At 43.8% G+C, this 25,628-nt stretch overlaps 1 protein-coding gene across 3 annotated transcripts in view; it reads right to left on the bottom strand.

Moving 5' to 3' along the window:
• PLXDC2 (plexin domain containing 2) overlaps positions 1-25,628 on the bottom strand; it is a 412,966-nt gene that overhangs the window by 47,053 nt on the left and 340,285 nt on the right. For all 3 annotated transcript variants that reach the window (XM_075922487.1, XM_075922486.1, XM_075922488.1), the window contains exon 9: positions 24,450-24,531. In XM_075922487.1, coding sequence (XP_075778602.1) covers positions 24,450-24,531 — 82 coding nt within the window. The remainder of the gene's footprint in view (positions 1-24,449; positions 24,532-25,628) is intronic.

Genomic DNA, 25,628 nt, shown 5'->3' with positions numbered 1-25,628 from the left:
TAAAATGCAGTCTCAGACTAGGATGAGAGAAAGAGAAAATGGCAGTAAAACTACTTGAAAGCCTTGGTGGCAGTAACCATGACATGTTCTACAATAGAATCCTGATACTGGTAAAGCTAACAATCTATCTAGTTACAATGAGGCAAACCCTTAATTAAAACTAATTTAACCCTGTTTAAATTGCACTTGAACTGATTTATCTTAATGCAGTAACTTGATCTTGGAGGCCACACCCTCATCATCTGATGTTTGTAAGAAACGAACACTCAAAGGGATAATGTATATAAGGCTAGGTCTACACTGCAACACTGTGGGAGCATCCCAAAATAGCGATCTTGCATCTTCACAGCAAGCCGGTTCTTTCGGGCTCACTATTCCAACGTCCCTGTAAACCTCATTCTACGAGGAGTAAGGGACATTTCAGAATAGCGGGTTATTTCAAAATTTGGCACCGTGTAGACAGCACCAAATTACAAAATAAGCTATTTCACAATAAGATTTAAATAAGATAAGCAATTTGCGTAGCTCATATTGTGTATCTTAGTTTGAACTACGGTGCAGTGTAGACGTAACCTAAATGTTATCTTTATGCTCACCCTGACTTTTCCACCATTTCAACTTTGGTTCTCCCATTCTTCTAACATCATTTTCTTCTCAAGCAGTATAGGTGGAAAGAAATTGCATTTTCCTGCTCTTGTGTTTCTCCCTTGCCTTATCTCAAGTCAAGGTCTGGTTAAATGTGTATGGAATTTGTTTAGGTGTCACTGCAAATTACTGTGATGTAAAATGGGTTGTGTCCTATGACCCAGATCCTGTACAAAGTACTTAAGTGCATGCCTCATTTTAAGTCTGTGCATGGTCTCATACCTAACCCCTTGCTTAATGACATGCCTAAAGCCCTTGCTTAACTAAGGAGTATTCCTGGAGTCTCTACAGATCTCTCTACTGTAGGATACCTTTGCAGTGCTGGGTAGGGAAAGTTTGAGCCCAAATTTGCTCCTACGTGGCTGCTATATGCCCTGCAACTCAGCAGCTAAGATGAAGCTAAGCCATTGAAAATAGATTGTGTAAATGTAGCATTTATGCAAAAGTTAAATGCGATGCCTAGTGAAACATAATTAGGGTATGTCTACACTACAAAGTTAGTTCGAACTAACGGACGTTAGTTCGAACTAACTTTAATAGGCGCTACACTAGCGCTCCACTAGTTCGAATTTAATTCGAACTAGCGGAGCGCTTAGTTCGAACTAGGTAAACCTCATTTTACGAGGATTAAGCCTAGTTCGAACTAGCTAGTTTGAATTAAGGGCTGTGTAGACCCTTAATTCGAACTAGTGGGAGGCTAGCCTTCCCCAGGTTTCCCTGGTGGCCACTCTGGCCAACACCAGGGAAACTCTATGCCCCCCTCCCAGCCCCGGACCTCTTAAAGGGGCACGGGCTGGATACGGTGCCTGTGCCAGGTGCAAGCCTGCTAGCACCCAGACAGCAGACCCTGCACCTGGCACGGATTGAGCCAGCCACCCGATGCCCCCCAGCCCTTCCCCTCTTCCCGGGACCAGGCTGGCGGCTCCTGGGAGCTTGCCCGGGACAGCAAGAGGCGGGCACCCGCCTGGGCTAGTGCGGACATCGTGGACCTCGTCCACGATCTCCGCACTAGGCACAGGAAAGTGGCCGGCTTGGGCAGGAGAGCTGCCAGCCTGGCCACCCAGGAGCAGGTGTGCATGAAAATCAAGGGGGTCCACTGAGACCCCCGACCCTGAGCTTACAATGGCCGTCCTGGGTCAGACCAAAGGTCCATCTAGCCCAGTAGCCTGTCTGCCGACAGCGGCCAACCCTAGGGACCCTGGAGGGGATGGACCGGAGACAGTGACCAAGCCATTTGTCTCGTGCCATCCCTCTCCCGCCTTCCACAAACTTTGGCCAGGGACACCACTCCTACCCCCAGGCTAATAGCACTCCATGGACCCAACCTCCATGACTTGATCTCACTTCCCTTTAAACTCTGTTCTAGTTGTAGCCTTCACAGCCTCCTGCAGCAAGGAGTTCCACAGGTTGACTCTTTGCTTTGTGAAGAACAACTTTCTGTTACTAGTTTGAAGCCTGCTACCCATTCCTTTCCTTTGGTGTCCTCTAGTCCTTCTTTATGGGAACTAATGAAGAACTTTTCTCTATGCACCCTCTCCACCCAACTCCTGCTTTTAGAGACCTCTATCCTGTCCCCCCTCCGTCTCCTCTTTTCTAAGCTGAGAAGTCCCAGTCTCTTTAGCCTCTCTTCATATGGGACCTGTTCCCAACCCCTGATCATTTTCGTTGCCCTCCCCTCTCCCAGCCTCTCTCTTCCTCTCTCCCACCTCCTTTTCCCAGTCTCCCCCAGTTTTGTTCAATAAAGACAGATTCCATTTTTGAACACAATTGTCCTTTATTTTGTACATCAAGAAAAGGGGCTAGGGAAGGGTAAGTGGAAGGAGGAGAGGGAGGAATGGGGCACGAGCCCCCGATGGGGAGGACTGGGCTGGCTCTGCGGGCTTCTGGGGGTGGAAGCTCTCCTGCAGCCCCGCAATTGCCCCTCTCCCCAGATGGCAGCCTGCGGCAAGTGGTGTGATGTGCCCAGTGTGGGCACTCCGGGCACTCCAAGCCAGGACTGGTTTTCAAGCGGGGCACCCCTGAGAACTGTCTGTCTGGGGTTGGGGTCGGGACCCTTTAAGCACAGCCCTTGGCTAGCCTGAGACAGCATCTCCACACTCTAAGTCCTCCTCTGATGCCCTGCCGGCACTGCTTCCGGCCATCCTTAAGCCCTGTTCAGGGTCCACTTAATGTGGACATGCTAGTTCGAATTAGCAAAACGCTAATTCGAACTAGTTTTTAGTTCTAGACGCGTTAGTTCGAATTAGCTTAGTTCGAATTAACTAATTCGAACTAAGTTAGTTCGAATTAGCACTGTAGTGTAGACGTACCCTTAATGATTGATGAGTCATAGCTATGTCTGCAATGTTGAATACATACTTTCAATTGTAAGTACATCGTTAGATTCATCTCAAAGTTTATTATGTGAAGTTGGTAATAAGAAGAATCCCACAGATTTGGGGCAGACGTTTCCACAGATCAAGCTGTACAAGTCAGAATGTCTGAAGACAGTCCTCCTCCCCACTTAGCCCTGTGTTCTATGAAATACTCCTGTAATATTGTGTAAAAATGAAATAAAGAAATAAAGAGCTGTTCAAAGAGCTATTAATTGACATCAGAAAAGGTTGAAGGCTGAGGAGTGTACAAAACCAATATTTGCTAGTTTTCAGCAACATGTGAATAGACAGCAGTGGGGAAAGAGTTCCAGAGGGAATTCTAAAGTTGGGAAGAGCCTGGGAATAAAACTGCAATAAAAGAGGTAGATTATCTTTGCAGTGAAAATAATATGCTAGCTAAAATGAGACCAGATGGAATTCTGACCATAAGAAAAATAGGAAAGTAGTTCTTCTGTGGTTAAATGTCAGAAAGACAAAGCTGCACAGCAAATTCAGGGGAGCCAACAGCCTCGCCAGGCCCCTGGGCAAGGTATGCGGGGAGCTCTGCGCTCCTGGAAGGGGCAAGGCCTCAGGCAGAAGGGGCAGGGCCAGGGTCTGGCAGTTATCAGTGCTGCTCAGACTGTAGCACCCCCCGAGCCCTTAGCACTGCCTGAAGCACATGGTGCTCTGACAGTGAGTTGAAGGGCTTGGGTCATTGGGCCTTTTTGAATTGCCAGGCCTAGGGACAGTTGTCCCCTTTGCTCCTCCGCTATTCGCAGGTTGGAATAACTGGAAACCTACTGAAACCTACTGAAAGGCAGATAAAGAATAGCTAAGGGAGGCACTGCCTTAGAAACTAAAAGTGGGGGATGAGGGTAAGACGGATCCAGAGAAGAATGTATGAAACTCTGAAAACATGGTTCTGGAATCTACAATAGAAATAATCTGCAGAAAACAAAATAAGTAATTGTGTTCTTTGCTGCAATGCAAAAGACATAAAGGGCGTGGCACTCCACTGCCTGTCATTTAAGGTATGTCTAGACTACATCCCTCTGTCACCAGAGGGATGTAAATTAGACATACTGAAATTGCTAGCGAAGCGAGGATTTAAATATCTCGTGCTTCATTAGAATAAAAATGGCCGCCGCTTTTTGCCGCCGTGGCACTTTGCCGGCAAAAAGCGTCAGTCTAGGGGATTGGTTGACAAGGAAAGCCTTTTCCGAGCGATCCCTTATGCCTCGTGCATTTCCTTGTTGACCGATCCCCGTCTAGACTGCTGCTTTTTCCAGCAAAGTGCCACGTTGGCAAAAACTGGCGGCCATTTTTATTCTATTGAAGTTCGGGATATTTAAATTCCCGCTTCATTAGCAATTTCCGTATGTCTAATTTACATCCCTTTGGCGACAGAGGGATGTAGTCTAGACAAACCCTTAGTGTAGTAACTGATCCCTGTGCAAGGAGGGTGTACATTATCACCAGTATAAGTTAGCACTGAATTCTCATCTCGTAGGGTATGTCTAGACTACATGACTCTGTCGCTTGAGCCATGTAGATTAGTTTACTAGGCATACCCAAATGAAGTGGCGATTTAAATAATCGCCACTTCATTTAAATTAAAATGGCTGTCGCGCTGAGCCGATCAGCTGTTTGTCGGCTCAGCGCACTAGTCTGGATGCTCCACGGTCGACATCAAAGGCATTTGTCGACAGTCCCGGTAAACCTCATCCCACGAGGCATAACGGGTATGTCTAGTAAACTAATCTACATGGCTCTGACGACAGAGCCATGTAGTCTAGATATACCCGTAGTGTTTCACGCCCACTGTGTCCAGATGTAAATTACTTTCCCAAGTAGCAGTGGGGCAAGGCAGTGGGGAATCAGTCCCTGAATTCTAATATCATGATTAGGACCACTTGCGTAGTTCTGGCTTCTTAACTGCAGTGTGAAAATTACTTTCTTACAATCACCTTGGCTTGCGGGTCTGAATCCTTTTATCTCTTTTCCACATAACCCCTTTAATTTCAGAGTGAGCTCTCCCAGGATGACTACTTCCTCAGGCAATACATTTACTTTTCCCCTCCACCAATCAACAGAACACCCTGTGGATGGAGAAATAAATAATAAGTGATGAGCTTTATATAACAGCTTTTTAAATACAGTGTGACTCGGACTGCCTTTAGAGTGCAACTGACTTCATCCACACACTGATTTTTATTTTTGAGATGAATAATGAGGCTCGCTGTGATTGAGTTTCTTGGTTTATTTATTTTTTTAAATAGTAATTTAGCGCCTTTTGATGCATCTGACTGTTCCCCCCCCACCTACGCAAGTAGCTTCTTGTGTCATTAGCAGGAGTCAAGTAGAGAAGCAGGTGCGTAAGGATAGCAGAGACTGCTGTAAAACAAAAGATTGCTGCTTTCAAGAGCAGCAGCACTAAGATCAGTAGCGGATGAGGTGCCCAGGCATTTCCCCAGGGCAGCTGGGAGGACAGGAGAAGATGTGCTGGGGTTCTCTCACGTGGCTGGGGTAATTGGTCAGTGGGGTCTGACCTGGGTTTGGGGAGGAAGACGAGCAAGCGTGTCTGCTGGGGAGAAGGCTGGACAGCAAGCAATTGAGCTAGCTCTGAATGCTTAATATGACCCACGTCCAACAACCTCCCAACAGCCTTTTGGGAGGCCTTGAGGAAGGGACATGCTCTTTGTCTGCCCCACAGTGCCCTTGGAAGCAGGGAAAGGGAAGTATTGAACCCACGCACTGGGATGGGGCTGGAAGCAGAGCAGGCTGCTTCCCAGCTGCAGATCAAAGGGCTGCTGCTTTGGGAGCAGACAGACACAAGATGAAGCTCTACAAGGAGAGAGCAAGGGTGCTCACAGTTTTCAGTCACTCATGCTTTCTAGCAGCATCACTCCCCAAACCTTTCACTTAGCCAGCCCCCAAGAACTGCTGCTGATCAACTATGTGGGGCTTCTTGAACAGAAATCCAGGCTAGCTGCCCATAACCTGTACACTCCCATAAATAGTCTGTACAATCATGCCACACAATAATTAAATGTACTAGTCTATAGTTACTTGTCACTTGATTCATTATTGCTTGCATTGCCACTGTGCTAAGTGGTCTCAACTGATACAACGGCCCTGTGCTTCATCCTGAGCATACTGATTGTAAGAGTTAGCTCCTGGCTCTAAGAGCTCACAAATTCAGACCTCCACTACATCCCTCTGTGAATGCAGAAACAATTCTGGTTACCCTATTCATGCAAGCAAAATGCTTTGATTGAAATGAAATTTACTTTTATGAATGAGGTGTGCAGGCCTTGGCCCTATAACGTTATTGCCTACACCTGATAGGCTCTTCACTCCCATTTTAGAGTGGTTAGAACAGTGAAGATGGTCATTCTTCTACACTGCTCCCACTGCTTTCCAGAGAGAAGACACTGTGTTTTTTTTGTAGCAGAGAGGAATGAGGCTTTCATGATTGCTAGGAATGAATTTGTTTGTGACAAAAAAAAAAAAAAAAAAGGGCAAGGTTTTCACTCACAGGCAAGCAAGGCAAGCTTTTTCTCCTTACAGCCAGATTTTTTAAATGGTCGCAATAAGAAAGGACCTACATAAGTCAGTAGGCTTTGTCTACACTGCAAAATTTTTGCGCAAAACCCGGCAGAGTGTCCATACCTCAAGCGTGCTTTTGCGCAAGTAAATTGGCAGAACAGAGGGCTTTTGGCGGTCGAGTTATTCCTCTCCCCACGAGGAATAACTCCTTTTTGCGCTACAGCTCTTGCTCAGAAAGGCAGGTGTGGATGCTCCGGAGGGGTTTTTGCACAAAAACCCCTCCGATGGGCAAAAGCACAGGTGCTCTGATGGCCATTCGGTGAATGCCCATCAGAGCTTTCTTGCGCAAGAGCATCCATGCAGTGTGGACACTCTCTTGCGCAAAAGCACATCCCTTTTGTGATGCGCTTTGAGGTCTGGACATGCTTTTGCACAAGAAGTTTTTGTAGAAGATCTCTTCCCTAAAAGGCTTTTTGCGCAAAAACCCGTGTAGACGAAGCCTATCAGTTTTACTAACATTTTCCTACCTATACCTTTTTCTTACCTAAAAGGCAACTCCATAGAGAGAGCCCTGCTCGGAGTAAATTATAATAAGAATTTAGTTTTTGTCATTAGTTATTTGCCTGTGCCTGCTTCAAACTAAGGCTAGAAGGCCTTCATTTTATATGGACTAAATCAACACTTTTATTTTTATTGCCTATCCTGATCTAATCCCTTTTACACCCATGCTAAAGTATGCTGAGGCAATAATGGAAATTATTAATGAGGACTGAAGCCTACACCACTAAAATAACAGCTTTAATATGTTATCCCTTCCAGAATAGAAGCTAGCCAGATTGTGGCCCCTCAGTTTATCCATGGCTAAAACAAAAGATATTTGGGGCTACGAAATTCAATCGGTTGTTTTATTACAGACTGCCTAGTCAGAAAGTAATACACACACTAAAATACTAGCCAAATTACCAGGCAAGTTGCTGAATATGAATACTGTAAAATTAATGGTAAGAATAATGAGGACTACCAAGCTAGCCTGTTACTTTTCTGCCTTTCACAATATAGATTTTTGCCGGGATTACAATAAGAAATTCAGTTAATTAGAAATGTTTTGGCTATATATTTGGCCAGCAATTGATGGGGAGAATTTTTGTAGCACAGTAGTGCCTACGTCTAAGTCGACTTCTTGCTTGTGTTTAAATTATATCTCCCCTTCTCACTCTTCCTTGTCAAAAACAACATACAAACTCCTGATTGGTCACCATCATTCTGTCTGGGAAATATGGGGCAGGAGTAATTTCAAAACCCAATATAACTACTCTTCAACCTGCTGGAACAGAGGCATGGCTGAGAGATACGAAATATCCAGTCAGGGATCAAGTGCACTCTTCTCGTGAAACATCTAGAGCTATCCATTTGCAGAAAGTGACAATGAGCAGAACTATCTCTAGACCTTTACACTGAATTTGTGAAATTTATTGTAATTACATTACACACACATTATAGCATTTAAATAGTACATTACAGGAAGTCCCCAACTTACGCGGATCCGACTTATGTCGGATCCGCAGTTACGAACAGGGCTCGCCCTGGAGGACACGGACTGCGGGACCTTGCGGTCCTGCCGCCCGTGTACTCCGGGGCTTTCTCCGCGTCTCCCTGGTCTGCAGACCAGGAAGACGCGGAGCAAAGCCCCAGGGAAGCCGGCAGCAGAGCAGCCCAGGCGCGCCTGGGCTGCCTCGCTGCCCGAGCCCCCCCGCGGCTTTGCAAAGCCTCGGGGAAGCCAGCAGCGGGACAGCTCAGATGCCCCGCGGCTGTCCCGCTGCCGGCGTCCTCAGAGGCTTTGCTCCCCGTCTCCCTGGTCTGCTGGTCTCCAGCAGACCAGGGAGACTGGGAGCAAAGCCGCGGAGGACCCAGGCGGTGGGACCGCGGTGCGTCTTGGTCGGCCGCCCGCGTCTTCCTGGTCTGCTCGGGTGGGGGGGGCGCAGCTAGTACGCCCCCCCCCCAGCAAACTAGGCTTTTCTCCGGATGCCTGTGGCAGAGCAGCTGGGGCGCTGCCAGTTGGTCCCGCAGCGCTGCTCTGGGCGCTACTGGACCAACCTGGCTGCACCCCAGCTGTTCTGCCCCAGGGGTCCTGATTCAGCCACTGCTGGTCAGTTTCAGCAGCGGCTGAATCAGGACGCCTGGGGCAGAGCAGATGGAGTGCTGCTGGGTTGGTCCAGTAGCGCTGAGGAGTGGCGCTACTGGAGCAACCTAGCAGCACCCCAGCTGCTCTGCCCCAGGCGTCCCCAAGTCAGCTGCTGCTGAAACTGACCACCGCTGACTACAGGAAGCCCGAGGCAGAGTTGCTCTGCCCCGGGCTTCCTGGAATCAGCTGCTGATCAGTTTCAGCAGCAGCTGACTTGGGGACGCTTGAGGTTCTTAAGTTGATTCTGTATGTAAGTCGGAACTGGCGGTCAGTTTCAGCAGCAGCTGAATCTGGACGCCAGTTCCGACTTACATACAAATTCAACTTAAGAACAAACCTACAGTCCATATCTTGTACGTAACCCGGGGACTGCCTGTACGTGAAATTCTCAAGCTGCCTGTTATATAGGAATACCAAGCTGTAAATATACAAAAACCAAGCACAATAAAATGTGATGGTAGAAACTGCTGTGCAACTGAACATGGTGTAGTTCTGCCAGCAAATGATTATTTAATCCAAAGGCACATGCCAACTTAATAGAAAACGGCCACATTCACGGTTAAATCTTTAGCATTACCAGGATAAGCAAACAATGTAGGAATTAAGGCATTGACTCTAGTGTACTGAGACTTCAAAGATTTATGCTGGCATGGAAATTGCAGCTCCTGATACAAATGGCTCAACAAAGACTGGCCAGTTTTCTTTGTTTTGTTACATTATTATAAATGAACAATAATAATTGCTTGCTGGCATGTAACGGAAGCATAACAGATGTTTCAAGTGAAAACAACTGGGCTATTTAGCTAGGGTTTCACCTCTGTTGTATCTGAAAATCTTCCATGAAAACTAAACCTAAGAATTATAATTTCTCTTCTAAACCAGCTTGCAAAAACAAATATTTTCTGAGGCAAACATTTTCAGAGGTAGTGAGGTACTCATCTCCCCTGCTGTTAATGAGATTTAAATATTTAACTGCCCTTCATGTCTTTAAAAATCTCCTACTTATATTATAGAACACATAAGAGGACCACAGACACTGTTATACTTGAGAGGCTTATGTTAGGAAAGCAAAGTCAAAGAAATGGATTTTGAAACTATCTGAAAGTAGTCGGGGTTAGTGGTCATTCTTATTTCATCTGGCAGTGATTTCCATAGTCTTTGTCCAGTATTCTTGCAGAACTAGAGAGCACAGAAAAATTCAGACAGACTGAAAAGAAAATGAAAAATTATTTCCCCAATAATCTTAGACTCTGAAGCCACAGCAAAAGCTTTGAGAACATAATGAAATCTAATCAATGACTCTTAAGAAATCTCTATAATTCTTTACAAGTAATGTCAAGGAAGAAAAACAAAAATAAAACCAACTCTTGGAACAAGATCTGTTTAGCAAAGAAATGTTAATAGTGTAGCTTGCCTAGGTCTCTAGTGCTGGTCCTGGATACTGTTACACTTTCCCAGTAAATCATTCTTAAAAGCAAGAATATGACAAGAGTGATATTCCAGAGGATGGGGAACATCATTTATCCTTTTGACCAACTGTCTGGAGACAAGCTCACTATCAAGTACAGCAGGACATTGGGACTCAACATTACATTTCTTAAGAACCTGCTTCAATATTGAGCATATTTAAAGCTTTCAGGAAAGTGGGCTCAATAGGAAGGAGCTGATAATGTATGTAAAAGCTTCTTCCATGACACTGTACTAGGAAGGGATGGAAAAGTTTCTGTTCTGGAGCAGGATTAATAAACATATCTACTAATTAATTTAGATTGGAATAATATCTATAAACTGATGTTATATTCCCGGGGGAATTCCACACCAAAAATTAAAAATTCTGCACACAATATTTTAAAATTCTGCAAATTTTATTTGTTAAAATAATGCAATATAATCCCCCTGATTTCAACAATACACTACGGCTACATCTAGACTGGCATGATTTTCCGCAAATGTTTTTAACGGAAAAGTTTTCCGTTAAAAGCATTCGCGGAAAAGAGCATCTAGATTGGCACGGACGCTTTTCCACAAAAGCACTTTTTGCGGAAAAGTGTCCGTGCCAATCTAGACGCGCTTTTGCGCAAAAAAACCCCGATAGCCATTTTCGCGATCGGGGCTTTTTTGCGCAAAACAAATCTGAGCTGTCTACACTGCCCTTTTGCACAAAAGGACTTTTGCCCGAACGGGAGCAGCATAGTATTTCCGCAAGAAGCACTGATTCCAGACAGTAGGAAGTAAGTGTTCTTGCGGAAATTCAAGCGGCCAGTGTAGACAGCTGGCAGGTTTTTCTGCAAAAGCAGCTGCTTTTGAGGAAAAACTTTCCAGTCTAGACACAGCCTATGGGTATGTCTAGACTACATGGCTCCGTTGTCGAAGCCATGTAGATTAGGTTTCTAGACATAGGGAAACAAAGCGGCGATTTAAATAATCGCCGCTTCATTTTCATCAAAATGGCTGCAGCGCTGTGCCGATCAGCTGTTTGGTGGCACAGCACGGTAGTCTGGACGCTCCGTGGTTGACAAGAGAAGCCCTTGTCGACCGCCCCGTTATGCCTCGTGGAATGAAGTTTACCGAGGTGGTCGACAAGGTCTTCCCCTGTCGACTGCGGAGCGTCCAGACTATCACGCTGTGCTGCTAAACAGCTGATCAGCACAGCGAGGCAGCCATTTCGATGTAAATCCCCACTTCATTTCTCTTTTTCGAGTACACTAATCTACATGGCTCCGTCGATGGAGCCATGTAGTTTAAACGTATTCTACAATGGATGGAGAATGGGAGTGGAGAACACTGAAGGAAATCCCCAAACCTTTGTCTAACTGTAATTTTTGACCCCTTATTTCTAGTTATTGGTCACCAAATATATGTAGTCATATGCTCAGAGTTACATAATAGGCACCTGATAAGCAAGGAAGGATTGGGGAATTAAACTCATAATTTATGTTGGCTATTGTCCCTCGCCGGGAAGGCCAGTAGCAAACAGTTCATGGAGAACATTTTGATAGAAAATTGTTTCAATCCAAAAATTAGATCAATTCTAATCATGAAAGCACCATAATCATTTATAAGGCTATACTATCTTTACAGAGTTCTGGCAATGTAAAAGAGTCTTAAAACTTTTACACCTATTTTATATTCTTGAGGGAATTCACAGAGACAGTGAAAACAATTCACTAAGCAGCAGGCTGGTATTTTCTGCCTAAGAGAACAGAGCCTGCCCTACACTTCGCTCCTCAGAAACACCTCAAAGCCCTGCCCTCCTTTCTTTCTCTCTCTCAGCATGCGCGCAGGCACGCACACACACACACACACACAGAGCAATTTACATCCCTACTGGTTACTCCAGGTGCCTGACCAAACCTACCAGAGGGTCAGAGACGCATAACTACTCTTTCGGCTTGCCTATCAGATGTCATTTTTCCATGGGAAAGCAAAAAAATCTATAAGGGATATGAATTCTGTGTACATGCAGTGATGCAAAATTCCCACAGCAGTAACAGAACAGTGCAAGCAGCTTAGATATCCACTCCTAACTGCTGGAAAATGGGTAACATCCGTGAACAGAAAAACCTAAAGGGAATGAAGAAGAAGAAGGTATGAGGAAGAAAAGAAACATTGTAGAAGGGAATATGTAGGGAAATAAAATGCCAAGGCTGTAAGAAAATGCCCGGGTGTTTCCTGAAAAAAAATTCTGTATGGGTCAGCCATGAGGTATACTTAAACTATAATTTGATAAGTTGGTTTTTCACTAAACATTTGTATCCTGTTGATTACACAGCAATTCCACAATTATTTCATAAAATCCAGCTGCTATTAAAAGCCGCTCTACGATATTATGTATTTGAAGAGCTGTTTAATTTGTCTGCAGATTATCAATATATAACTCTCAATGAAAGTCTAACTCATCTGGCTAGAGGCTAACTTTTAACATAAATGCTTTATAGACTCGTAATCATGTTTATTCAGTGATGATATTGGTAAATGAAAGCCTTTAACTTCACTCAAGCTACACTGTCTTCAAGACACAATTTTCATCCCATTTGGGAGACCTAGTTCTTAGATTTTACAAGGCTCCTTTCATTGCATCTCAAACATCTCTAAGTTCACCCCAGTTTGAGAAAATGCTTTATTCATTAAAAGTGCTGTGCTGCTTTCTTTACTTGCTTTACTCCATCAGGTTTGCCATGCATACCAAATTCTCAATTATTGAATGCTAATTTCCTTACAGTTTCATGCAGTTCATGCGTTCAGATTAGCTTGTCATATTAAGAAAAAAGCATCTTGGAAGGGAACCGAAGAAGTCGGTGGTGGAACAATTTTCTGCTCCATAAAATACAGTTCTAGTTATCAGCAACATATCAGAGGCAGACACATTTCCCCATACAAAACTTATCATTCTTGACACCTTTGTTGCACTTGATTAAAAAGACCCCTCCCTATCACAAAACGATCTTTAAAACAGAAGAGAAAAAAGCAGTGTGAGAAAATTAAAGCACTCTCCCTGAAGAAGGGCCAAATTCTTTCCTTATATGTACACATCATGAATTTCAATGTGTTTGTGGTATAATTTGGACAGCAACTGTCCCCAAACTGGAAAAAACAGCACTAAGATTATCTGCCGTTTATCATAGGGACAAATTTGAGCTGATTCAATAGACTGACACATTCTACTGTGATGTTAGAACTCTGCTTGTTTGTTCGTTTTCACATAAAGCCACTCCAGCATCACTTACAAAAGAAACTTTGTAACTGGAATGCTAATTATAGAGAGAGAGAGAATGTGGACATTTTTTCCTTACTTTTCTTTGCCTGAAACAGCAAAATGATCAGCAAATTAGATCTCACTTTCACAAAATTCTCTGCATGCTGCTAGAACACGCTAGTGTTTGGAGGACACATGTTGTTTGAAATCTCTAGCCCTTGTAAAGAACTTCAGAATACATTTCCTTGTCATTTGTATATGAATCAACTACATTCCTTGGGTTATGTATGCTGCCTCTTGTAGTTTACTTAATTGGTACAAATTCTTCATTTTCTTTCTTTGTTGCTCAGGGGATAAGATCTTGTACCTGATTTTTTATATATATATATATATATATATATATATATATATATATATATATATATATATATATATATATATATATATATATATATATACACACACACATACACTAGACCATTCCTCTCACTTAAAATGGGGCTGGAGTAAAAATACCCAGAATACAATTCTACATCTCCCACATTTAATTCTCACTGTAAAAAATTTAACTTGCACAAAGGAAAAAAGACAAGTCCACTAAATTATATATATAAAAAAGTGTTTAAAAAAGGAGCTATGATAATTCAGACATTCATAACTATTTGAAGGGTCAACTAAAGGAGATACTGTAAGACGCTCTATGAAGTCTGATGGAACACCACAACCCACAACACAAACTGCCAACGATTTTGAAGAAAGCTCAGCATCCACAATTAGGACCAGATTTCTTCTAATTCTGTGTCTGTATAAAGTCAATATCACATATCTCTTCCTGCTCTGTTCTATTAATTATTTTATGGGACGTGGGTGGGCAGGCAATATGGGCACATCTGGTTATTATTTATATTACAACAACCTGCCCTCAAAAGCTTATATGGAAATATGAATGGTACAGATAGGCCTAAATCTAAACAAAACCCTCCCCAATACCCTGAATGTTAGAGATTTTCAGATCTAAAACTCAGATTTAAATTAAATTTGCAACAGTTGAAACTTCTACTGAAAAGAAGTAAAAGCAAACAAAATGATTTCAATGTAGCCGTGTTAGTCTGGTGTAGCTGAAACAAAATACAGGACTACGTAGCACTTTAAAGACTAACAAGATGGTTTATTAGATGATGAGCTTTCGTGGGCCAGACCCACTTCCTGAAGTGGGTCTGGCCCACGAAAGCTCATCATCTAATAAACCATCTTGTTAGTCTTTAAAGTGCTACATAGTCCTGTATTTTGTTTCAAAATGATTTCAGATTTAACCAGAGATTTAAATGTAAGAGCAAAAAAGAAATTATTTTGTGTGTCAACATGGAGCTACTATAAGAGTAGTTACAAAATACCTAATAAATTGCAGTTAAATTCACTATCCTTAGAAGAGCAATTTCCCAAATTTGCTTTCTCTTCCCTCCAGTTAATCAATCTGAAATGCAAAATAATGTGTTTCTTTATTAACTGTTTAGACAGAAGCTGTGATTGTAATAAAGAAAACTCAGAAATATCCAGACTTTAAGTGAGGTTACTGGGACCCTTCTGAGAAACCTTTCTGACTTTTAGCTTTGTGCTAAGCAGCGCACACCTAAAACACAGGGTATGTCTACACAGCAAAGTTAATTCGAAATAACAGCCATTATTTCGAATTAACTTTAATAGCGTCTTTACAGGGGTGCTTAATTTGAATTAGTTAAACCTAATTCTACGAGGAATAATGCCAAATTCAAAATAGCTAATTTGAAATAAGTGCTGTGTAGATGCTTATTTCCAATTAGGGGACCTCCAGCCCTTCCCAGGGTGCCCTGGTGGCCACTCTGGGCACAACAAGGAAAACTCCTCTCCTCTCTCCCAGCCTTAAAGGGGTAAAGTCTGGCCACTGAGCACGTGCCAGCTACAGGACTGCCTGCACACATTAGCAGTGACAGCCCCTGACCCAGTGGCCAGACCATGAACCGGGCATCCAGTGGCAGCCAGCCGTCCCCCACCCTGTCCCCCAGCACCCAGGGGCCAACCAGGGACTGTAGACAGTGCACACCCTCCTGAACTGGTGCGGAGATCATGGACCTCATTGAGGTTTGGGGGGAGGCCTCCAATGTCCAGGATCTCCACACCAAGTGGAGGAATGCAGCCGTCTACAGCTGCATAGTAGCCACCATGGCCAGGAAGGGGCACAGGTGCACCCAGCAGCAGGTGTGCCTCAAAATCAAGGAACTGTGGCAGGCGTACACCAGGGCCATGAGGGGCAGCTCTGCAGCAGGGGCCGACACCTGCCCCTACTTCCACACCTTCGACCACATCCTGGGGGGCGGGATGATACGCACCACCCTGATGGGCAGCGAGCCGGGACTGGAGGGGCCTGACCTAGGCGCGGCGGAGGGGCCAGAGTGGAGAGTGCCATGCCACCGGGACCCCTCAGCTGTCCCAGCACCGGAGTCAGCAGAGTCATCCGGGGGCCCACACCAGGTAAATGCCATCACCATCTCCTACCCAGGGCGGGGGAGACCAAGGACCGCATGCGTGGGCCTTGCCTACCACGGATCACGCCACAACCCATGCATGTGCGGTCATGTGCCGTGCCACCCTTGGGCAGGTGGCTCCAGCTTCATCCACTGTGTCCCCAGGGAGAACTAACCACTCCTCTTCTTGCCCCATAGCCGCACCAGCTTCTCGTGCACACCACCCCACCCAGGACAGCCTCCCACACCTGTGGGCTTGTCAGGACTACCGCCACATGGCAGGAGTACCAGGACTAGTACCTGGGGGCCCTGAGAGTCCTGCACCACACCATCCAGAACTGGATACAGGAGGACCTGCAGTTCCGGCGGGAGCAGCTTGCCCAGGGCCATGCCATCGCGAACACCTGCAGGCCCTGGTGTAGAGCCTGCTGCCCCTCCCAGTTCCTGCTCCTCCTCCCACTCCTGCTCCCTGTCCCACCTCACCCTAAACACCCTCCTTCCCCATCCCCCCGGGGACGCTGAGGTCTCCGCACCCATGGTGCTGGGAATCAGTTGGCCAGGCAAGACCCCCACCTTTGAGCTTCCCTTCCCCCTTCTTCCCCCTTCTAGCTCCCTCCTCCCAGTTTCCTCCTCCCCTCTCCCACCCTCTCTCTTCCCCTCTCCCACCTCCTTTCTACAGTCTCCCCAGAGTTTCAACCCCCCTCCAGTTTTGTTAAATAAACAGAATTGACATTTTTGAAAAAACATGTCCTTTATTGTTTACAAGAGGAAGGGGGACTAGGGTGGGGTAAGTGGAAAGATGTGAGGGTGGAATAAGGCCCCAGTGGGGCACGCCAGGGAGACTTCAGTCCTGCTCTGTGTGGAAGCTCTCCCACAGGACCTCCCAGATATTGACAGCCCCCCGATTGGCCTCCTGTATGGCTGCCATGCGGGGCTTCGAGTACGGGCCAGCCAGGTGGTTGGCCTCTGCCATCCAGGCTGACAGGAAAGCCTCCCCCTTTTGCTCACGGAAATTGTGCAGCACGCAACATGCTGCCACCACATGTGGAATATTCCTCTCAGAGAGGTCGAGGTGGGTGAGGAGGCATCTGAATCTGGCCTTCAGATGGTTGAAGGCCCCCTCCCTGCTTATCCTGGCATTAAAGGCCTGTTGTGAGGGGGTCAGGTGTCTCATGTAGGGCTTCATTAGCCAGGGTTGTAGTGGGTAGGCCGCATCCCCCACCAGGCACACGGGCATGTCCACGTACCTGACCCTGATGTGGCAGTCGGGGAAGAATGTCCCGGTGTGCAGCCTCCGGCACATGGAGGAGTTGCATTGTGTGCTTTGCCGGACCAGCTCACGTTGATGTCCAGGAAGCGGCCCTGGTGGTCAGACACGGCCTGCAGGATCACAGAGAACTACCCTTTCCAGTTAATGTAGTGGGAGGCCTGGTGTTCCAGGGCACAGATGTGCATCCCCTCGATTTCCCCCCTCCGCCCTCACAGTTGGGGAAGACCAGAGTGCCAAACCCCTCGATCACCGCATCCAAATCCATGAGGTGGACTCTGCGGAGCAGCACTCTGTTGATGGCCTTGACCACCTGCAGAGAGAGACACAAAACTGAGAGTCACTGTGGTACCAGGGTAGCCGAGAGTGTTCCTTCCCTGCCAATGCCCCGCACCCTCACTCCCCAGGAGCAACACTCCCTGCAATCCTAGACACAGTGGGCAGTCCGTAGTGTGGCTGGAACAGAACAAACCCTCCCATGGAGGGGACTTTCATCACCTCCCCGCATTTTCCCTGGGGCAGCCCATCTTCTCCTCCCCCTGCCCCGGCTCAGTGGCTGGAGACTGCCTTACCTGCATGAGCACTGCTCTGACGGTGGATTTCCCCACGCCGAACTGGTTCGCCACGGATTGGTAGCTATCCAGCATGAAGAGCTTCCAGAGGACGATGCCCATCCACTTATGGAGGGGAATGGCATGCCTCATGTGTGTGTCCTGTCGCTGCATCCAAATTATTCCCTTTAGAGACAGAAAAGTATTGACTCTGTTTTACAGATGGGGAACTGAGGCATGGAGAGGTTTATTGACTTGCCTAATGTCACACAGGAAGTCTTTGAGGGTATGGCTACACTAGCCACCCTAGTTCAAATTAGGGTGGCTAATGTAGTCATTCGAACTTACAAATGAAGCCCGGGATTTAAATATCCCGGGCTTCATTTGCATGTTCCCAGGCCCCGCCATTTTTAAATGCCCGGTAGCTCAAACTACCTGCCCGCGGCTTCTGCAAGGAGGAGTAAAGGTAGTTCGAATTAAGAGTGTTAATTTGAACTACCTAGCCTGTGCTGCACGTAGCCGCAGGCAGGTAGTTTGAGTTGCTGGGCATTTAAAAACGGCAGCGCCCAGGAACATGCAAATGAAGCCCTGGATATTTAAATCCCGAGCTTCATTTGTAAGTTCGAATGACTACATTAGCCACCCTAGTTCGAACTAGGGTGGCTAGTGTAGCCATACCCTCAAAGACTTCCTGTGTGACATTAGGCAAGTCAATAAACCTCTCCATGCCTCAGTTCCCCATCTGTAAAACAGAGTCAATACTTTTCTGTCTCTAAAGGGAATAATTTGGATAAATATATTGCAGATTGTAAGGACTCAGATTCCATGGTAATAGAAGTCTTACAAGTTTCTGTGAAAGACAGAACTTCATTTTTGGTAAGGCAAGAAACAACATGGCCCACTTTAATTTTAAAGCCCACTGTAATATCAGCACTCTATTCCACTGCTGTAATCAAAGACTTTCCTAAAGCTCTTTTAACAGAAGAAAAAGATCTAAAAATGGGTAACCATGTGTCTTTAATTTACTACTAGCAGCACTTATTTCTAATACAATTCCACAAGTAAGAAGAAACCTAGGGAACATATGTTTCCAAGGCAATGCTTTTGCTAGGTAACACATATGACTGAAGCAGGAGACAGGGTAACTGCAGAGTAATGCTAGAAGGGGTAGCTTTGTTGGGTAGGAGGGGTGTCCCTCTTGTAGATCATGGGAAGAGGGTGGAGAGATCAAGGGCCTCAAAACCAGGCCTGTGGGTCCCCAGGTAGGGCTGGATGACATCCAGCATTTCACCTAAACCAGTCAAGGTGGTCACTTGTGAAACTCTAGCTCACAAAAGGCCCCATCAACAAAGCTCTTGATTTAGGTGAGATGTCCAGTTTCATCAGTTGGTTGGAATGGACTACTAAAACCAGAAAGAGACCCACGTAATTGTCTGAGCAACTAGGTGAATTCCCTGGCTGGCTGCCACTACTGACCCTTTCTTTTTTGCCAATCTCCTGCCTCCAAATCTGCCCTTCTTATCCCTGTCCCCCATCTCTTCCCTGCCAGACTCCTGGTGCCTGCTCCTACAACTGACCCCTCACTTGACTCAGGACTCTGTTCTACATCTGACTGTTGGGCTTGGCACTTTGACCCCAGCTCTAGATCATCACTCCTGTTGGAGAATCTGTTCTAAAAGTCTGATATAAAAAAATGCAAGATGTTGCATGCCTCCAGTTCCAGCACTGAGACAAGACTCAACATTTAGACCATCCTCATTTGTCTAATCTGTTCTTAAAAATGTTCAATGACAGAGATTCCACAACCCCCCTAGATAATTTATTTCAGTGGTTAACTGCCCCTACAGTTAGGAATTTTTTCCTATCGTCTTTATCCTACAGTGGACAAAGAGAACAATGTATCACCTTCCTATTTATATTCTTGAAGACTGTTACCACCTGCCCCCTGTCCTAGTCCTCCCTTCTCCAAACGGAACAAAGACATTTTTTTCAATCTTTCCTTAGGGGCTGTGTTTTATAGACCTTTTGATCATTTTTGTTCATCTAATTTGTCCTTATTTTCCTAGAAGTGTGGCACCTAGAATTGGACACAGTACTCCAGTATGGCTGAATATAGAAAGACAAGTAGTTCCGTGTCTTACATATAACTCTCCTGGAATATCAATAGCTTTGTTCATAACTGCACAGTTGATGCATATTCAGTTTGGGATCCACATTGTCCTTGATATTTTTCAGCAGTAATTCCTCATTTTGTAGTTGTGCATTTTATTTTTTCCTCTTAAGGGTTTGTCTTCACTGACAGTTCTATAGGGGTATGTCTACACTGCAACGCTATTTCGAAATAACTAGTGATATTCTGAAATAACTCAGTCTGTGTCTATACAGCAGGCAGATATTTTGAAATAGTGTCAAAATACTGTCAAGCTGGAGGACTTCTTACTTCAACGACTGTAACCCTCATTGTATGCGGAACAAGGGAAGTTGGAGGAAGAGTACTCTGTTTCTAAATAAGTGCTATGTAGACGTTCCCTATTTTGAAATGACGTAGCTCAATTTGCGTAAATTATTTCGAGTTAAGCCCTGCAGTGTAGATGCACCCCGAAGGTGCAGCTTGTGATGCGGTAGCACTTATTGAAGATGCTACCAACACCATCGAAAGAACGTCTCCTGTCAGCATAGGTATTCCACCTCCCTGAGAGGTAGTCCATATATTCATGGGAGAAGTCCTCCCATCAACATAGCACTGACTGCACTGGGGTTAGGTTGATATAACTACATTGCTCGTGGGTATGGAAAATCAATACCCATGAGTGATGTAGTTATATGGACATAAATTGATAGTGTACACTAAGACTAAGCAAAGTACTTTGCAATAATTTTTTTTACTGATTTTCACCTTGTTGAATACAAATCAGTTCTCTAGTTTGACAAGGTACTTTTGAATTCTAATTCTATCCTGCAAAGTGTTTGCAACTCCTCCTAGCTTGGTGTCTTCAGCAAATTCTATATGCATACACTCCATTATTCAAATCACCGAATAGTACCAGACACAGGACTAACCCCTGAGGGCACCCACTGAAAATGCCTTCCAAGTTTGACAATGAACCATTGATAATTACTCCTTCGACTACAATCTTTTAACCAGTTGTGCACAAACCTTATAATAATTTTAGCTAGAAATTTCCCTAGTTTGCTTATGAAAATGTCATGTGCAACTGTGTCAAAAGTCTTAGTAAAATCAAAATATGTCAGATCTATTGCTCCTCCCCATCCCCTAGCCCAGTAACCCTTTCAAAGAAGAAAATTAGCTTAGCTTAGAATTACATGTTCTAGATAAATCCATGCTGGTTATTCCTTATAGCCCTATTATTTACTAAGGCTATGTCTAGACTGCAGGCTTCTTTCGAAAGAGGCTCTTTCGAAAGCATCTTTCGAAAGAGCCTCTTTCGAAAGATCGCGTCTAGACTGTAGGTGGATCTTTCGAAAGAGAAATCCGCTTTTTCGAAAGAGAGCACCCAGCGAGTCTGGATGCTCTCTTTCGAAGACGGCCTCTTTACATTGAAGAACGCCTTCCTTCGAAAGAGGAACTTTCGAAGGAAGGCGTTCTTCCTCGTAAAACGAGGTTTACCGCCATCGAAAGAAAAGCCGCGTTCTTTCGAAATAATTTCGAAAGAACGCGGCTTGAGTCTGGACGCAGGGGAAGTTTTTTCGGGAAAAGGCTACTTTTCCCGAAAAAACCCCTGAGTCTGGACACGGCCTAAGCGCTTACAAACTGATTAATAATTTGTTCCAGTATCTTTCTAAGTATCAAAGTTACATTGACTGATCCATAATTTCCAGGACCCTCTTTGTTCCTCTTTTTAGAGGTAGATATAATATTTGACCTTCTCCACTCCTCTGGGACCTCATCCATCCTCCTACACTTCTTTAACTGCTAAGGGATCCCAGATTGCTTCAGATAGTTTCTTAAGTACAACAGAATACATTTCAAACGACCTTTTTAACTTAAATACATCTCACTTGTCTAAATATTCATCTGTGCTGTCCCTATTTTGGCTTGTATCCCCCTCTTATTGAAAATATTGAGATGAATATCTGATCACAAACAACCCTTTTAGTGAAGCCTGAAGCAAAACTGATATCCATCATTCTTAATGTAATCAATTACTAGCTGTCTTTCCCTGCTGAATAGAGGACTTCCACTTTTCATCACTTTTTTTTTTTTTGCTCCTAATGTATATAAAACTTTTTCTTATTGTCTTTTACATCCCTTGCAAGGTGTAACTCATTTTGTGCTATTTTTGTTTTTATTGTGTCTCTTCATGTTTGTATCTGTCTTTAGCATTCTTCTATGCTTCTGCTTTTTGTAAGATTGTTTTTTTGAATTTTCAGTTCATCAAAGAGGCACATTGGTCTCTTACTATTCTTCCTAGCTTTCCTTTTCTTTGGAATAGTTTTCAGTTGTGCCTTTAATGTTGTCTCCTTGGAAAACTGCCAGGTCTCCTGAATTCCTTTTTCTTTTAGATTTTCTTCCAATGAGACCTTACTTATCAGTTCTCTGTGTTGGTTAAAATTTTTGTTTTTTGAACTCCCTTGTCCTTATTCCATTGCTTTCTCTCTCTCCTTTCTTTCCGTAGAACAATGTATTTTATCATTTCATGGTCCCTTTCACCCAAATAACCTTCCACTACCAGATTTACTACCAATTCTTTCCTGTTGGTCAGACTCAGAATCAAGCCTAAAATGGCTACACCCCCTGGTTTGTTCCTCCACTTTCTAAAACAAAAGTTTATCTCCAGTACATTCTCAGAACATCATGAAAATTTAGTGTTTTGCATATTGCTAGAGCCCCGCAAACCTGTGGATATCCATGGACCATGTTGGTGGATCGTGAAGAGCTGGAGACACATGAAACAATTCAAGTATTTGGGAACAGTCACCACTGATAAAGGATCAAAGGGAGAAATTCTGGAAGGAACTACACAAACAACAACAGGATTGGCAAAGCTAAAGCCACTTTGGAGGAAGAAGAACATCTCCCTGGAATCCAAATTGAAACTGCAACATGTACTGGTCATCTCCAGGGTTTTTTTTTTTTTTTTTTTTTTATGTGTGTGAGACATGGACTGTTATGGCACAACTTGAATGGAAAATACAAGTAGTAGAGATGAGATGCTTCCATCAAATCCGGAGCATCTCTTACTTTGACTACTTCATTACTGAAGAGGTCTGCAACATCATTATCCAATATGCTCGGTTATATGAAGACCTCCTGACGAACTGTGAAGAAATACAAACTGAAGCAGTATGGCCATGTAACAAGAAAAGCTCAGATGCCATTTACCCCCACAGTGTTCAGCTGGGGAACTGTAAGCAAGCACCCCCCCACTGGAGTTAATTATTAGCTACCTTTGCTCCTACCAAAGTCAATGCATGTTTGGTGTTTGCCTCCGGCTTCAATGAGAGCAGGAACAAATCCTGAGAGTAAACTTCACACCAAGCACTTGGGGCACACTTGCAAGGGACACTCACATAGCTTTTTTGTGGAATAGCCTGGTACAGGTATACAGGTATATATATCTACTCTGTACAACATTTGCCATGCTGCATGATACAATCTTATGTAGATAAAATATCATCTTTCTGGAAAAATAAATGGACAAAGCTGATTTGCAACAAGTTTTGATACAAACCTATTTCCAGCTAAGCAGCTCAGGAAAGTATGAATATAAACACCTCCAATTCTTAATTCCATACCACCTTCATCAACTACCTGTCAGTCTTTCAGCACCCTGCTAAACGAATGCAAACTTTTAAAATGCTAATAGTCTTTTTTCCTACACTTTATAAACAAGACTCGTGTACTTAATCTCTAGGGTTGAAAAGGAAAACACAAATAATTCACATCCATAACTATACTGTATTTTAAAATAGCTGAACTGCGGTTAAATAAATTCAAGCCACCAAAGAGAGCAAATCAAGAACTTTAAAAAAGCCACAATCGCAGAGTTATCATTTTGCTCTTCACACTTCAGCTATTCCTAAAGCTTCAAAATTCTTCCTGCAGCTGACATGAGTGTCACAGTGAATGCAGCAGTGAGGAGATGACAAGATCCAAAATGTTCACTAAGCATGATGAGAGGCTCAAGGACTCTTTAAAAAAACCCTCCTGGTTGTGTCAGTCTCTTCTTGGTGGGGAACAAGCAGGTTTTTATAGCTACATTTACATCCTTGCACCTTGGCCTCTGCATGCAGTGACATTTCTTTCTGATTCTTTCTGGTGATATACAAGGAGCAAATATAAATTTAATTATGGTTTCTAACTGCCACTTTAAACCAAAGATCATTAGAGCTTCAGATAAGAAAATGGAAATAATTATTTTAACAGGCACTCTGAGAAACATATTCTTGTTCTGACAGTCCTTGGGCCCTTTCTCCCTAGCCTTTTTTTTTTTTTTTAATAAAGTTAAATGGGGTAGTGACGTGTTTCTGATAATGGGAGCTGCTGAAGTTCTTAGTGGTGAACACCATTATTTTAGAATGATACTGTGAATTACAATGCCAAAAGCATCCCCTTGTCTTTCCTCAGCAAATACATTCCCTAAAGAGCAAGTCCTATATACTGCATCAAATAAAATGAAATTTTTAAAAATACATTTTGAGCATGGCTGTATATCAAAGGCCAAAGAAACAAGGCTCTTTACCTTTGGAGTTTATTACACCAGCTACAGTTGAAGCCAATATGGGCAGTGACACAGGGATCACAGCTGCTAAACTGGAGACAGGCTGGGAGATGGATAAATAAATAAAAATTAATACATCCATTAATCTTACAGACAACTGTTACTATGTGTACAAAGCAAGAATAAATTCTCTCCAAAAATATATTTAAGTCCTCAATAGGCTCACAGATGTGCAAGCATGACATATTAAAGATGGCCTGTTAGCACATACTGTACAGAAAGATGTACTTTTAATTTTCAGGATTTAATTTGTTTTCCACTTGTAAATTTAATCCCATTTCCAAAAACCTTTTTTCACTAAAAGTTGCTAATTTTTTATCTTACTTTTATATATTAAGCTATTTACTTAAACTCTTTCCTTATGATTCTTACATTTCTGGGTATGGCTAGTATTTAGACATGTGCAGATAAGAAGATTGGAAGGAAAATGTGTAAGAAATATAACTGGATTAGGGGGAAAGCATGGTAGATATTTTCAATGTATCATAGTTGTGCAGCTGGTAATTTAAATGCTAAGATTTCTAAACTATGTAGATTTACCTTGAGCAAAGAAGATGAATGAATTGCAAAACTTGCGTATGCATTCCTTTAAGATGGGCTGCCCAGCACACATTAGTTTTTGTGTTTGACCGGTAAACCTGAAACTTGCTCCCTTTCTTCATAAACAACACTTAATAGATATATAGGTACTCACTAGAAAATTATTTAGTACGGCTATCACTGAAGACTTACTAGCAGTTATTATAAACCTTCGATCTGTTAAATTACCTACATAAGAATGTAAGAAGGCCATACTAGGTCCGACCAAAGGCCCATCTAGCCCAGTATTCTGTCTTCTGACAGTGGCCTATGCCAGGTGCCTTACAGGAAATGAATAGAACAGATAACCAAGTGATCCATTCCCTTTTACTCATTCCCAGATTCTGGTAAATAGGGGGTAGGGACACTATCCTTGCCCATCCTGGCTAATCAATGGACCTATTCTTCATGAATTTACCTAGTTCTTTTTTTGAACCCTGTTAGAGTTGTAGTCTTCACAACTTCCTGTGGCAAAGAATTCCACATGCTAATCATGCATTGTGTGAAGAAATACTTCCTTTTGTTTGTTTTAATACCACTACCTATTAATTTCATTTGGCA

This window comes from Pelodiscus sinensis, chromosome 2, assembly GCF_049634645.1.
Source record: "Pelodiscus sinensis isolate JC-2024 chromosome 2, ASM4963464v1, whole genome shotgun sequence".
Classification (NCBI taxonomy): Eukaryota; Metazoa; Chordata; order Testudines; family Trionychidae; genus Pelodiscus; species Pelodiscus sinensis.
The sequence above is the reverse complement of the archived record's forward strand: the minus strand, read 5'-3'. Positions and strand labels throughout refer to the sequence as shown.